Consider the following 16,804-nt stretch of genomic DNA (forward strand, 5'->3'; position numbering starts at 1 on the left):
TGCTTTAGCTTTATTCCCACTGCACAGAATGCGGGTAGAAAAATTTCTTTGAATTACATAATTTTCCCAGTAATGGGTTTGCAGGTTATCTCATCCTAAAAGCTTAGATGAAGATAAAATATTTTTTCTTTTTTGTCAAATCAGTGCAGGGAGACAGATAATTCCGTAGAGTTCACGCCCTCCCCGTCACTGCTGTAATCCTTTTCCATTAGAATAAAATAAACCTGGCTTGTCAACGGCGTAAATTGCGCCTCTAAGTACTCTTATTCGGCGGCGGCGCGGACGCTCCTGTAAGCAGCTTTATAGACCATCCATCACTGATCGCCCGGCATAAACAAACACGGCGTGACGTTTTGCCGAGCTGAATCAGAGCAGAACGCCGTCGCCGAGCGGGTCCTCAACACTCCTATAATTGTATTTGCTTTTCATTCTTACAAGTAAAAGTTGGTGTTCGGTCTTTGTTTAGCGAAGAACAAACACTCCTAACAAATTAATTTTCTTCTTTTTTTTTTTTTTCTCGCGTACACAGATTTTTAAAAGACAAAATGAAGGTGAACCACAGATTTTTTTTTTTTTATATTACAAAGCAGTTGTTATTGATAATATGGCTAATGTATGTAGCTGCAACATATTCTGTAGCGCAGTACATGGCAAGGATAATAATTTTTATCAGGGCAGATGTGTGACCAGCTGTAAAGATGCACATGTCAATGGCTGGATAGCAAACACAGTGCAAGTGCCTATGAATGGAAAACTAGCTATAGGGGCTCATTCACACCAGGTGCGTTGGGCCGCAATGATCAACGCAAGGGCACGTAGAAAACAACAGCAAGAAACAGCTTTTATACTCTTTGGCTTGTAAAATTCTTGCAGGGGGCAGCAGCTGGGAAGCTCCGTTCCTAATGAACTAGCCATGTCCCCAGAACTACATCTCCCAAGAGCTATTTCCCTACACACCATGGGGTTGATTTACTCAAACTGGAGAGTGCAAAACCTGGTGCAGCTGTGTACTGTACTCAATTAGCTTCAACGTATTCAATTAACCACTTGCCGAAAGTATATTTTAAATATATGGCAGCAATGTGGCACTGCTGTGCCAGATCATGTACCTAGTATGTGATCAGTGGACTAAAAATCGGGCACCCACCCCCCCCCCCCATCTGAATTTGTCGCACCCCTTCTTGTTTAAGACCCATCCCTTCATCTGTAAACCTCACCTCTTCCTCTTTAGGCTCCACCTCTTTCTATTAGAGCCCCACCTCAGGAGTTGGCCAGAGACTGCAGACATACTATAGGAGCTAGTCAGAGACTGCGAACATGATACAAGAGACTGTCAGAGACGGCAGACATCGTCCAGAAGATGGTTAGAGGCTGGGGACATGATCAGAGACTGCAGACATGGTCATCCAGCACAGAGGCAGAACAGCAGTCTGCCTAAATAAACAAATCAGATTGCCGTTCTGTCAGTAGGGAAGGCATGGATCCTGTGTTCCTGCAAAGTAGGGAAGGCATGAATCCTGTGCTCCTAGGGAAGGCATGGATCCTGTGTTCCTGCAAAGTAGGGAAGGCATGAATCTTGTGCTCCTGCAAGGTAGGGAAGCAATGGATACTGTGTTCCTGCAAAGCAGGGAAGGCATCGGTTCTGTGTTCCTGCAAAGCAGGGAAGGCATGGAGCCTGTGTTCCTGCAAAGCAGGGAAGGCATGGATCCTGTGTTCCTGCAAAGCAGGGAAGGCATGGATCCTGTGTTCCTGCAAAGCAGGGTAGGCATGGATCCTGTGTTCCTGCAAAGCGGGGAAGGCATGGATCCTGTGTTCCTGCAAAGCGGGGAAGGCATGGATCCTGTGTTCCTGCAAAGCAGGGAAGGCGCATGGATCCTGTGTTCCTGCAAAGCAGGGAAGGCGCATGGATCCTGTGTTCCTGCAAAGCAGGGAAGGCGCATGGATCCTGTGTTCCTGCAAAGCAGGGAAGGCATGGATCCTGTGTTCCTGCAAAGCAGGGAAGGCATGGATCCTGTGTTCCTGCAAAGCAGGGAAGGCATGGATCCTGTGTTCCTGCAAAGCAGGGAAGGCATGGATCCTGTGTTCCTGCAAAGTAGGGACATGGATCCATGTCTTCCCCTAGTAAAAGCACCTCCCCCACAATACACTAAAACAGTGGTCATCAACCCTGTCCTCAGGGCCCACTAACAGGCCAGGTTTTATGTATTACCTTGGGGAGATGCAGTCTAGAATACTGTAATCACTGAGCAGCAAATGATACCACCTGGGATGTATTTCAGTTATCTTGCAAACCTCTTGTAAACAAATCAGATTGCCGTTCTGTCAGTAGGGAAGGCATGGATCCTGTGCTCCTGCAAAGCAGGGAGGCTTGTATCCTGTGTTCATGCAAAGCAGGGAAGGCATGGATCCGGTGTTCCTGCAAAGTAGGGAAGGCATGGATCCTGTGTTCCTGCAAAGCAGGGAGGCTTGTATCCTGTGTTCATGCAAAGCAGGGAAGGCATGGATCCGGTGTTCCTGCAAAGTAGGGAAGGCATGGATCCTGTGTTCCTGCAAAGTAGGGAAGGCATGGATCCTGTGTTCCTGCAAAGTAGGGAATGCATGGATCCTGTGTTCCTGAAAAGCAGGGACATGGATCCTGTGTTCCTGAAAAGCAGGGACATGGATCCATGTCTTCCCCTAGTAAAAGCACCTCCCCCGCAATACACTAAAACAGTGGTCATCAACCCTGTCCTTAGGGCCCACTAACAGGCCAGGTTTTATGTATTACCTTGGGGAGATGCAGACTAGAATACTGTAATCACTGAGCAGCAAATGATATCACCTGGGATGTATTTCAGTTCTCTTTCAAACCTGGCCTGTTAGTGGGCCCTGAGGACAAGGCTGATGACCACTGCACTAAAACACAGGCTAGGAACACAGTTAACCCTTTGATCACCCCCGAGGTTAACCCCTTCCCTCCCATTGTCATTAGTACAGCGACAGTGCATATTTTTTTTTAAGCTCTGATCACTGGTCCCCAAAAAGTGTCAGTTAATGTCCGACTGTCTGCCGCAATATCATAGTGCTGCTAAAAGTCACAATCACATAGTTTGTAGACGCTAAAACGTTTTCACAAACCAATCAAGATACACTTACTGAGATCTGTTTTACCAAGAACATGTAACAGAATACATATTGGCCTAAATTGATAAAGAATTTAGATTTTTTTTATTGGATATGTTTTATAGTAGAAAGTAAAAAATATTGGGCTAGATTCAGTAAGAAGTTACGTCGGCGTATCTGTTGATACGCCGCGTAACTTCTAGAATGCGCCGGCGCATCTTTTTTCTGTATTCAGAAAGCAAGATACGCCGGAATTTCGCTAAGATACGACCAACGTAAGTCTCTTACGCCGTCGTATCTTAGGGTGCATATTTACGCTGGCCGCTAGGTGGCGCTTCCGTTGATTTCGGCGTAAAATGTGCAAATGAGCTAGATACGCCGATTCAGAAACGTACGTCCGCCTGGCGGATTTTTTTACGTTGTTTTCGTGAGGCTTTTTCCGGCGTAAGGTTACCCCTGCTATATGAGGAGTATCCAATGTTAAGTATGGACGTCGGGACAGCGTCGAATTTTGCGTCGTTTGCGTAAGTCGTTCGCAAATAGGGCTTCGCGTAAATTACGTTCACGTCGAAAGCATTGACTATTTGCGACGTAATTAGGAGCATGCACACTGGGATACATTCACGGACGCATGCGCCGTTTGTTAGAGACATCATTTACGTGGGGTCATGTTTTATTTGCATAAAACACGCCCACCTCTTCACAATTTGAATTTGGCGCGCTCACGCCGGCAGATTTACGCTACCCCACCGTAACTTAGGGCGCAGGTTCTTTGTGAATCCAGCCCCAGCCTCACTAAGTTACGGCGGCGTAGCGCATCTGAGATACGCTACGCCCGCACAAAGTTACGGCGGCCTATCTGAATCTAGCCCATTGTTTATTATATCGCAAAAGGTGATCAAATACCATCAAAAGAAAGCTCTATTTGTGGGGAAAAAATTACATCAATTTGATTTGGGTACAGCGTTGTATGGTTGCGCAATTTTCAGTTAAAGTAATGCAGTGCCGTATTGCACGGCCTGACGGACCTGGAAGCGTATTTGTCTATATGCAGAGCTGCACCAGATTTTGCAACCCCAGTGTGTAATAAGGATGGAGTCAGGCGTGTTTGCAAGTACTTTTTCAGATTGCACTGCACCAAACTGCATTTTCCTGCAATACCATGTGATTTGGTGGCTGCAAATGCAAGATGCATTAAGGGTGCTACAAACAATTCAATGGCACCCGCATGCATCTCTCGCAAGTGCGTTCACCTGCGGTGTGAGAAATGTGCATGGGACATGTCCTTCCCACACCAAGTTTTGACGTGCACGCCCCTCGGTACGGGTTTAGTTTAAACACGCTTGTGATCAAAACAAGATCAATTAAAAACCTGCTAGACCGGATTTCACATACCAGCTCCACGGGACTCGTCATGGTCATAAGATACCACGCAATCCTATTTACAATGATGAGGATAAAGGATAAGTGTCTGTGATGCCCATGGCAACACATCAAATAGGGATTTATTTGGACTGGTTGTTCTAAAAACCAATGCCGATTTTTTTTTAATGTAATCAGAAGGCTTTTTAAAGCAGAACTCCGGACACAAATTTTCATTTAAATATATTCCTTAAAGCAGAATGGGAACTTCCGCTTTTTGGAATCCTCCTCCCCTCCGGTGTCACATTTGGCACCTTTCAGGGGGGAGGAGGGAGCAGATACGTGTCTAATGCAGGCATTTGCTCCCACTTCCGGGCATAGAGCACCGCAGTGATCGTGGTGACCTATGCCACATCCAGTGCCTAATCAAGCCCCCCCTGCGCTGTCTTCTGGGAGACAAACAGGTCCCAGAAGATTTTTTGACTGTCCTATGACTTTTTTTTTTTGACTGTCCTATCATCCTGGACCACAAACCTTCCTCGCTGTGCTATATATTTTCTGCTGCACCATTGGCATGGTTATATCTTCTTAGTCCTCTCCATAAAATTATCAGAAATTTGTGCTTAAAGTAGAACTATAGGCAACACTTTTTTTCCCATTAGTCCACCTTCTTTTATGGGGTGGTCCCTACATATTTAGAGATGGGGTCTGGGAGGGACCAACCCATAAAAGAAGGTTGACTAATCACCAGATGGCTTACACCCAAGAGTTCTCAAGGAGCTTAGCCATTTTAAATGAATACAGAATTCAGGAGTCAATCAGTCTAATCCAGGTGCCTGCAGGACTTTTTTGGAGCCAGCGTTACAACGTGACAACAACTTCAGAAAACCTCAAAAGTTAGGCACCATCTGTATTTTAAAGGAGCCTTGGGTACCCGGCTCCTTGCACTCGCACCCTCAACCCCCACAATGAATCCCCTTTTGCATTACTGTGCATATGCATTAAAGCGGGGGTTCACCCTATAAAAAAAAAAAAAAAAAAAATTTCCCTCTAGCATTAAATTCGGCATAGTAGCGCGAGCTACACTATGCCGGTCTTAATTTTTTTTCCCCTGTACTCACTGTTATAGCGTACATAGAAGATTCCGGGGAATGGGCGTTCCTATGGACAGGGAAGGTGATTGACGGCCGGCCGTGGCACGTCACGCTTCTCCGGAAATAGCCGAAATAGGCTTGGCTCTTCACGGCGCCTGTGCGCAGGCGCCGTGAAGAGCCGAGACCTACTCCGGCTGTCTGCGGGGAGCGTGACGTGCCAGAGCCGGCCGTCAATCACCCTCCCTCTTGCTAGGAACGCCCATTCCCCGCGGCAGACGGAATCATCTATCTACGATATAACCGTGAGTACGGGGATAAAAAAATTAAGACCGGCATAGTGTAGCTCGCGCTACTATGCTGGATTTTATGCTGCATTGTTGTTAAGGAGGGTGAACCACCGCTTTAACTCAAATAAGGTTGATGTGATCCCAGAACACAACCCAGGTCATAGCATAGGTCGGACAGAGGGACCAAGATGGACGGGGGGACCTTCCTGTCATATCCAGGAGAGTTGGCATGTACTAAATATGGTATTAAAATGGTGGAAACAATATTATCTAGTTGGGGTTTAGATCTATTGTAACGGTGATGCCATGTGACACCAAGTGCGGTTCAGTCAGTTTGGTGTCAGCTGCATATCACGAGTTATCTGATCTTGAGTACATACAACAAAACAAGCTGCATAACAAGCAGCTCCACGCTGACTTCGTTTAGAAGCGGGTCTGTTACATCCTGGCTCGGATACAGGTTAATGCTTCACTCAGTTACCGTCCAACAGCTCTAAACCTTTGGCTGAGAAGCCCAAATCCTAACGCAAGACAAGCGAAGCGTAGCACTTATCGGCAGCCTGCTGACACACCTGACGCGGCCATTATACGACATCTGACAATGCGGCTTAATAGCGGCGGCATAATGACTGAGTGAATGAACAACGCAGCCTCCTGGTATGTGTAACGCAGCAGACTCCTCGCAAAACCCATTAATGGAGGCCGAAGCCAGGTCTGCGTACTGCCCATAGCAGCCAGGGTCAGGTGTGCATTTGTCTACGTAACTTGGAAAAAGGGAAACTTGCCCAATTGGTTGCTTAGAGCAGTAACCGGGGAGGAACCTGCTGTTGGTGTTCCTAAAGGCCACCTTACATTAAGGCAGGGCTCGACAAATCCCAGGCGCCAGGTCGCCATGGCGACTAGAAATAGAGAAATAGGGTCCTGGCGACTTTGCTTGTGAGCTGGCTCCATCTGGTGGTGAGCCGTTGTTATTACCACCAGATGTGTAAGCTGGCGCCATCTGGTGGTGACCGTTGGTATTACAAGTTAGGCATTACAAGGTAAACAGCAATTCTAATGTAATTTTTCACTATTTTTCACTGCCATCTTCTTCCCTCCAATTAGAACCCCCAAACATTATATATATTTTTTATCCTAACACCCTAGAGAATAAAATGGCGATCGTTGCAATACTTTCTGTCACACCGTATTTGCGCAGCGGTCTTACAAGCACACTTTTTTGGGAAAAAAATACACTTTTTTTAATTAAAAAATAAAACAGTAAAGTTATCCCCATTTTTTTTAATATTATGAAAGATAATGTTACGCCGAGTAAATTCATACCCAACATGTCACGCTTCAAAATTGCGTCCGCTCGTGGAATGCCGACAAACTTTTACCCTTTAAAATCTTCATAGGTTTAACCACTTCCTTACTGGGCACTTAAACCCCTTCCTGACCAGAGGACTTTTTGCGATTCGGCACTGCGTCGCTTTAACTGACAATTGCGCGGTCGTGCGACGTGGCTCCCAAACAAAATTAGCGTCTTTTTTTCCCCACAAATAGAGCTTTCTTTTGGTGGTATTTGATCATCTCTGCGGTTTTTATTTTTTGCGCTATAAACAAAAATAGAGCGACAATTTTGAAAAAAAATAAAATATTTTTACTTTGTTGCTATAATAAATAGCTAAATTTTTTTTTTACGTTTTTTTTTTATCCTCAGTCTAGGCCGATACGTATTCTACATATTTTTAGTAAAAAAAAATAAAAAAAATCGCAATAAGCGACTGGTTTGCGCAAAAGTTATAGCGCCTACAAAATAAGGGACAGAATTATTTTTTTTTTTATTTTTTTTTTTTTACTAGAAATGGCGGCGATCTGCGATTTTTATTGGGACTGCGACGTTATGGCGGACACATCGGACACTTTTGACACATTTTTGGCGCCATTCACATTTATACTGCAATCAGTGCTATAAATATGCACTAATTACTGTATACATTTTTTTTTTTTACTAGAAATGGCGGCGATCTGCGATTTTTATTGGGACTGCGACGTTATGGCGGACACATCGGACACTTTTGACACATTTTTGGCGCCATTCACATTTATACTGCAATCAGTGCTATAAATATGCACTAATTACTGTATAAATGCTTTTTTTTTACTAGAAATGGCGGCGATCTGCGAATTTTATTGGGACTGCGACGTTATGGCGGACACATCGGACACTTTTGACACATTTTTGGCGCCATTCACATTTATACTGCAATCAGTGCTATAAATATGCACTAATTACTGTATAAATGTGACTGGCAGGGAAGGGGTTAACACTAGGGGGTGAGGAAGGGGTTAAATGTGTACCCTAATTAGTGTTCTAACTGTGGGGGAGGGGGGGTGACTGGGGGGGGTGACCGATCTGTGTCTATGTACAAGAGACACAGATCCGTCTCCTCTCTCCCCTGACAGCACCGCTGTCTGCGAGAGCCGGGAATGAGAGATGATCTCATATGTAAACATATGAGATCATCTCTCATTGGCCGCACAGATCGCCTAGGAAACGGCCGCTCCGATTGGCCGTTCACGGCGATCTGTGACTGGCTGTGTCCAAGGGACACGGCCAGCACAGCAGTTCCCCGCTGCGCGCAAGGGAGCGCGCGCGGGGAACGCGAAAAGGGGAGGCCGTAAAAAGACGGCCTGTTAGGGATTGGGAGCCGCGCTGAGGCCGTACAAAGTCGTACGGCCGTCAGCAAGTGGTTAAAAAAATCTACAGGTTGCATGTTTTGAGTTACAGAGAAGGTCTAGGGCTAGAATTATTGCTCTTGCTCTACCAATCGCGGCGATACCTCACATGTGTGGTTTAAACACCGTTTACATATGCGGCCGCTACTCACGTATGTGTTCGCCCTACCTTACATGGCTCTGTTTTTTTCTCATTCAGCCTGCAGGAGAACTTCAATAGATTTGGCCATCCACTGCTAACAGCGTGGAGAGAGGCATCTCCACTGCAAGCTATTGTAGACAACAGCCACTGCATCCTCTGCTACCCGAATACCCAAACAGTGCTTCTGATAGGATGCAGTCACTGCTGGACCACTCATTTTCTGCCCAAGTCATTTGATTTTTTTTATTGAAATTTGTTAAGCCAGGTGCTGCTTTCAGCGCCACCAACAGCTCGGATTTCTAAAAATGTTGACCTATCCATAGGGTCCCTAAGGGCCTGTATTGACACGCTTTGATGCAAGTCTATTGGAATGCAAAACCTGCTTGAAACAGGTGGAATGCAGATCAGAAGGAGGTCAATTGCAGATCAAGTGTACCTGTCGATGACGTCTGAAGGATCTCAGAAGCAAACCAATGTTAATTTGACACCATTGACACAAGATCAAAGCCTGTCAACCCAGACCCTAAGGGTGGTCATACACATTGCAATCTGGGTGTAAAATTTCTAGAGGTGCACCGAAATGGAAATTTCAGAACCGAAACGAAACCGAAATAAAAAAAAAATGTCAGTCCGAAACCGAAAATGACTTTTTTTTTTTTTTATAATTGTATGTCAAAACACCACCCCCACCTCCTGCCACCATCATCTCCTTCCCCCACCACCCCCTGCCACCATCACCTCCTGCCAGCTCTTGCCGCCATCACTTCCTGCTCTCGCCACCACCTCCTGCATCCACCACCCCCACCTCCTGCCACAATCGGCTCTTGCCACCATCACCTCCTGCCCCACCACCTCCTGCCAGCATTACCTCACCCACCTCCTGCCACGGTGCCACCATTACCTTCTTCCACCATCACCTCATGCCCCCACCACCTCCTGCCACCATCACCTACTGCCACCACCAGCTTCTTTATTACCTTAAAGCTGGGCTGTGCTGGACATGGCTGGGCTCTGTGCTGCTGGGCTCTGTGCTGTGCTGGGCTCTGTGCTGTGTTGGACTGGACTGTCACTGCTCCGTCCTCTGCCTATGGCGAGTGCACTGCACGAGCCAACGAGTGTCACTGCCAAAGTGTCCCTCCTGACTCGATCGGCTATTTAAAAATGGCGCCGGGTGGGCTCAGGAAAGTTCGTATCCGCTCGGCGGCGCATAAGCAGATACGTAATGGCGCCACCCAGCGCCATTTTTGAATAGCCGTTCGAGTCAGAAGGACTTAGGAGGCAGTGAAACTCGTTGGCTCGTGCAGAGGACGGAGCCGTGACAGCCCAGCAACCATTTTTTTTTACAGGCACCCGATGCCCATATCGGCAATTTTAAAGCTGTTTGGGCATGTCGCCAAAACAGCTGTTTTCAGCCGACATGTATCCGCACCGATATATTGGTGCATCCCTAAAAATTCCCTTTAGAGCTACAAACAACTATTTGGTGCACTAGCCTGCCTGCTTGGATACAATTGCATAGTAGGCTCTTACATTGCATAGTTTGGGTAAATATAAAGGTGACTGTATTGGGGAAGGCCAGCTTTACCATTGCAAGCTCCTTTAGATTAAGCAAAACTTACCATTCCTTGTGTGGTGGATGCATTCGTTTTCTTTTCTACTGACTTTTTTTCCTTTATTTAACCTGGTGATCCTGCAGTAACACACCTCCCATCCTATGGTGAAAACACCCACTCACCACACTGTATCTATGGAGGAAGCTATGGTTGTCACCGACCCTTGTCAACTCCATCACATAGGAAGGCATTGTTTCAGTGGCTGTGCGTCCATAAAGGGCGCAGGAGCGCTGCCCCCTCTCTCCTGCATCGCTCTTATCACCATAGATAGATTCATGCATTGCATGAATCTATCTATGGTTGCCGCTGATACCCCCCTATTCAGGTGTCAGGCCCCTTTTAGGGCCCCGGGGACCTGAACAGCAGCGGCGGGGCTGGGGTGTTTTTTGGAAGCGTCTGATTAGAGCCCTAGGATCTAATAGGAGCCCAAAAAAGTGAACAGAGGGCGCCATGCTGGGTGTTTGCTTTGCTAATACACAGCTGAGTAAACAGCAAAGGAATTTGCTTTGCTGACACTGAATCCGCCTCTCAGCCAATCAGGTTGTCGGGTCTGTTACCGGTCACCTGATTGGCTGAAATGTCAGGCGCTGTGATTGGACGCCTGAGAGAGGACGGAAGAAGACATCAAGGAGCGTGCAGGAGACCGCCGCTGACCCGCTGCGAGACAGATAAGTGCCAGGCAGCATCTGATGGGGCACAGCAGCGGCAATTGATGGGCACACTGGCAGAATTTGATGGGCACACTGGCAGAATTTGATGGGCACACTGGCAGCATATAAAGGGGCACAGTAGCGGCAATTGATGGTCACACTGGCGGCAATTGATGGGGCACACTGGCTGCGTTTTGCCGGCACACTGGCTGCGTTTTGCCGGCACACTGGCTGCGTTTTGCCGGCACACTGGCTGCGTTTTGCCGGCACACTGGCTGCGTTTTGCCGGCACACTGGCTGCGTTTTGCCGGCACACTGGCTGCAATTTATGTGTTTTGTTTTTTTCAGTTTGCTTACGCCCCACCAAAAATTTTGAGCACCAGCCGCCACTGCTAATTGTTTTACAATTTCGTTTACAGAAGATAGCTGGGAAGTCTGACGTTTTATATATTAGTTCCCTTTAAGTTTCAGAGTTGTGTCAAGTTGAGCAAGGAGTTTAAGATGCTTGTAGCAGAACTGTTCTAAAGAAATACAACATCTGCACCTACAGTATTAGTCATACTTACTGTGCTGTATTTTTGGAAAGTGTAATTCTGCATATCCGTAGCAGAGTCTGAGAGACATTCCAAGGCCACAGCATCCCCCTCCAGCACTGCAGACTCGGGCCCAGAGATATACAATTCAGCAATAACTGCAAGAGACAAACAGACATTGTTAATCTTCTACGCACTCATTAGCGTCATCTAACATCCTCTATCACCAACACCCCCAGTGTCTGCAACGTCATTTTATATCATCCATCACCAACCCCACCACAACATCATCCTACATCACCAATCCCACCAGTGCCTACAACGTCATCCTACATCACCAATCCCACCAGTGTCTACAACGTCATCCTACATCACCAATCCCACCAGTGTCTACAACGTCATCCTACATCACCAATCCCACCAGTGTCTACAACGTCATCCTACATCACCAATCCCACCAGTGCCTACAACATCATCCTACATCACCAATCCCACCAGTGTCTACAACGTCATCCTACATCACCAACCCCATCAGTGTCTACAACGTCATCCTACATCACCAATCCCACCAGTGTCTACAACGTCATCCTACATCACCAATCCCACCAGTGCCTACAACATCATCCTACATCACCAATCCCACCAGTGTCTACAACATCATCCTACATCACCAACCCCATCAGTGTCTACAACGTCATCCTACATCACCAACCCCATCAGTGTCTACAACGTCATCCTACATCACCAATCCCACCAGTGTCTACAACGTCATCCTACATCACCAATCCCACCAGTGTCTACAACGTCATCCTACATCACCAATCCCACCAGTGTCTACAACGTCATCCTACATCACCAATCCCACCAGTGCCTACAACATCATCCTACATCACCAATCCCACCAGTGTCTACAACATCATCCTACATCACCAACCCCATCAGTGTCTACAACGTCATCCTACATCACCAACCCCATCAGTGTCTACAACGTCATCCTACAGCCTCCATCATCAACCCCATCAGTGTCTGAAACATCATCCTACATCCTCCATCCCTAACCGCATCAGTGTCTACAACATTATCCTTCATCGGCAACCCCACCAGTGTCTAAAATGTCATCCTCCATCACCAACCCCACCAGTGTCTACAACGTCATCCTACATCCTTTATCACCAACCGCATCTGTGTCTACAACATTATCCTTCATCACCAACCCCACCAGTGTCTACGTCATCCTATATCCTCCAATTTGCAATTTCATCCTACAAACTTCCTCCATCACCAATCCCACCAGTGTCTGAAACATCATCCTACATCCTCCATCACCAACCCCACCAGTGTCTGAAACATCATCCTAGATCCTCCATCACCAACCCCACCAGGGTCTGAAACATCATCCTACATCCTCCATCACCAACCCCACCAGTGTCTACAACGTCATCCTACATCCTCCATCACCAATCCCACCAGTGTCTGAAACATCATCCTACATCACCAACCCCACCAGTGTCTGAAACATCATCCTACATCACCAACCCCACCAGTGTCTACAACGTCATCCTACATTCTCCATCACCAACCCCAAAAGTGTCTACAATGTCATCTTACATCACCAATCCCACCAGTGTCAATAATGTCATCCTACATGCTCCATCACCAACTCCACCAGTGTACATTAAGATGATTAAGAAAAGTCTGAGAAGATGGTGGATGGACCCTTAAGTCCCCTAGTTTTATTCTACAATATAGTGAATAAACGGGTATGCACACCCTGACGATGAACTTCTCTTATTTGGTCCATGTGGTCTGTTAAAGCTGAACTCTAGCCATCCCCAAATATACAGTCTCCTCTCCTGTACCGGACATTGGAAGCTGCATCAAGTCAGACAGAGCCTGGCTGGAGGACATACAGCATTATCTAGGACTGTCCTCCCCAAACTGACTTATCCATTGGATATCAGTTCTTTTAGTCACCGAGGCTCAGCAGGCTTGGGCTAGAGTTACCTACGGTGTAGGGTGACCACATTTCCAAACTACCATTCAGGGACACCCCCCTTCCCAAAAATCAGCTTGTGCTGTAACGAATCACAGCACAGTGATTGGACAAAAGAGGCGGGATTTATGATTTCTCCAATCACAAGCAGGGGACGGGGATTGTGCTCCTCCAGGCATTCCCAGCCAACATAAGTACTGACAGTGAATAAAGCGGTGATGTGACGGACTTTTTTGGGGGCATACGTTTGGCCCGGGGGGTGGCTATGTCAGTTTCATTCCGGGACACTGTATTGTCCTGGAATGAATGTGCCCGGGACAGACCTGCAAAATGCGGGACTGTCCCGGGCAATCCGGGGCACGTGGTCACCCTACTAGGGTGGTCTGCATGCAAAAGCAGCCTGCCTAGGAACGTCCACTCATTTTGATATTTGCATAAGTCCTCGCAAGAGCCAACCCATTGCTTGCATCAGGAGTAGTACTGAGGATGGGTGCTGTGCGGTTTTCAGGCAGCTATACAAAGCACCAGGCCGGTGATCTGACGATATGGTTCCAGCTATCAAGATGGTTCCTGTAAGGACTGCGCAGGCGCAATCCTTCCTGACGGAAAATCTCTGAACCTCGGCCGGCATCCAGGGCGACGTGGAATTTGAGGAAAGTGGCCAGTCGGCCTCACGTCCTCGCTACGCTCGCTCAGGCTCCTGGCTCTTTTTTTAACATCCTCCAATCCACGGGGATGTTAAGGAATGAGCCTGGATGCCGGCCGAGGTTCGAAGATTTCCGTCGGCAAGGATTGCACCTGCGCAGTCCTTACAGGAACCATCTCGATAGGGGAACCTTAACGACAAGTCACCGGCCCCTCCTATCAGCCATGATCTGTAATGCATTGCCCAAAGCAGCACAGAGGCCCAGTGGTGATATTACTGGGACTATAAAAAAAAATGTACTTAAGTTTTCTATCTAGACCTTTAAAAAAACATTGTGTTACATTTATTTTAGATGTTCAAAAAATAGCTGTTGATCCTGCCAGATAACATTGTGTTCTCTGTCTGTAGTTTTCAGCTATCTCTGAGGACTATAGAACAAAACTTATGTTATGGAGAATAGAAATGGGGCAGGGTTCAGTAGTCCCATCTTATTTGTGATACAGTAAGGTGAGTGAGCATAGTCACCCTGGGCCTTGGCATGTGTTAAAGATGGGATCACCAGGCGAAAATTAAATGGGAAAAAGCCTGAAAAAAAACTAACACAGCCACCACATCAAATGTCTGGTAAGCTACAGTATATCGGTATATATTTTTTTTTTTTTTTTTAGGGGGGGGGGGGGTTCTTTTGTCGACAGAACAGAAATGGTTATCTCCTCAAGAGGGAACATATTAGTAATGAGAGGCAGGGTTTCTGGCAATAGACTGACCCAAAGTCACCGATAGTTAACGTTCAACTCCATGCAGATATAATGACAATGAATGCACTAGTTATGTATTAAAGAACATAAATCATTACATTTGTTTTAACCTAGAACAAGCACAAGAACCTGATTGTGCGGGGAAACCTGCCCCCTGCAGTGTTTTGAACTACTGCTTACAGGAACTACTACAGTAAAACCTTGGTTTGAGAGTAACTTGGTTTGAGAGCATTTTGCAAGACAAGCTACATTTTTTAATACATTTTGACTTGATATACAAGTAGCGTCATGTCACTACTGATTATAAAAGAGAAGAGCGGCGCCTCCAAGTGTAGCAATATGGTTACATTCAATGAAGCTACAACATTTAGCAACAAATTGCTACACTTAGAGGCGCCTCTCTTCTCTTTATTACTCTGTAGCTCCTGCTGGATTTTGCTTCTAATCCTCTTGTGGAGGCTTCCATTTGTGGATGGACATTTTATGGTTCCACAACCCGGTAACGTTGCTATAATCTTTTTATATGGACTATAACCTGAAGGACCTATGAATAAATGGTTGTGGAACAAATCAGTTGAGTTTCCATTATTTCTTATGGGGAAATGCACTTTGATATACAAGTGTTTTGGATTACAAGCATGTTTCCGGAACGAATTATTCTCGCAATTCAAGGTTTTACTGTATGTCTATAGGAGACTGGAGAGCAGAGGGATGACCACATAGGTGTGCTGCTATTTCTTTGGAGTTTAGTCACATTCTGAGGTAGGCCCTAGAACAAGGCTGTATTGCCGATCTGTACAGTCGTTTGCATGGAGGCCTAGAACCAACCGTTTTACCCCACAGCAACCACTGAAATATTTTTCATATCAGAAGTCAGATGTCTTCTGACCCTTTAAAAGTAGAATTGTTTGAAAACACCGGCAGCTTCTTTTACAGTCGCTGTCAGAAGACATTGAGGGACCGTGGAAAGAGCATTGCGAACCCCAGAAAGGTAAGTCCCGGGCGGGGGGGAATCTGACTGGCAGGCGCTTTATGACCCTCTTTTTATAATGAAGGGGACTGGCTTACCAAAATCCCCCTAACTGTCCCTTCTAAGCCTGCTGGCCATAGTTGAATAGCCATGAAGTCTAATGTAGTTTAATAAATGTCTCCCAGGTCAATCTGCTCATAAATTTTGAGAGACACAAATCTCAAACCCATGGTAGTATGGTAGCAGCTAAAACCTCATGCCTGTTCCAAAAATACCCTTTTAGGCAATTGCGAGTGGCAGCATTTTACAGGGCACAGTGGGGACAATTGATGTGGGCACAGTGGGGACAATTGATGTGGGCACAGTGGGGACAATTGATGTGGGCACAGTGGGAGACAATTGATGTGGGCACAGTGGGGGACAATTGATGTGGGCACAGTGGGGGACAATTGATGTGGGCACAGTGGGGGACAATTGATGTGGGGACAATTGATGTGGGCACAGTGGCGGACAATTGATGTGGGCACAGTGGCTACAATTGATGTGGGCACAGTGGCTACAATTGATGTGGGCACAGTGGCTACAATTGATGTGGGCACAGTGGCTACAATTGATGTGGGCACAGTGGCGACAATTGATGTGGGCACAGTGGCTGTGTTTGATGGCATGGCACAGTGGCTGTGTTTGATGGCACAGTGGCTGCGTTTGGCATGGCACAGTGGTGACAATTGATGGGCACAATGGTGACGTTTGATGGCACAGTGGCTGCGTTTGATGGCACAGTGGCTGCGTTTGATGGCACAGTGGCTGCGTTTGATGGCACAGTGGCTGCGTTTGATGGCACAGTGGCTGCGTTTGATGGCACAGTGGCTGCGTTTGATGGCACAGTGGCGACAATTGATGGCACAGCGGCAACAATTGATGGCACAGTGG

General features: G+C 46.7%; 1 protein-coding gene across 1 annotated transcript in view; it reads right to left on the bottom strand.

Annotated features, from left to right (window-relative positions):
* Positions 1-16,804, bottom strand: part of LOC120916394 (basal cell adhesion molecule-like) — a 77,034-nt gene that overhangs the window by 49,678 nt on the left and 10,552 nt on the right. The window contains exon 2 of the mRNA XM_040327348.1: positions 11,538-11,662. Coding sequence (XP_040183282.1) covers positions 11,538-11,662 — 125 coding nt within the window. The remainder of the gene's footprint in view (positions 1-11,537; positions 11,663-16,804) is intronic.

Source organism: Rana temporaria, chromosome 10 (genome assembly GCF_905171775.1).
Source record: "Rana temporaria chromosome 10, aRanTem1.1, whole genome shotgun sequence".
Classification (NCBI taxonomy): domain Eukaryota; kingdom Metazoa; phylum Chordata; class Amphibia; order Anura; family Ranidae; genus Rana; species Rana temporaria.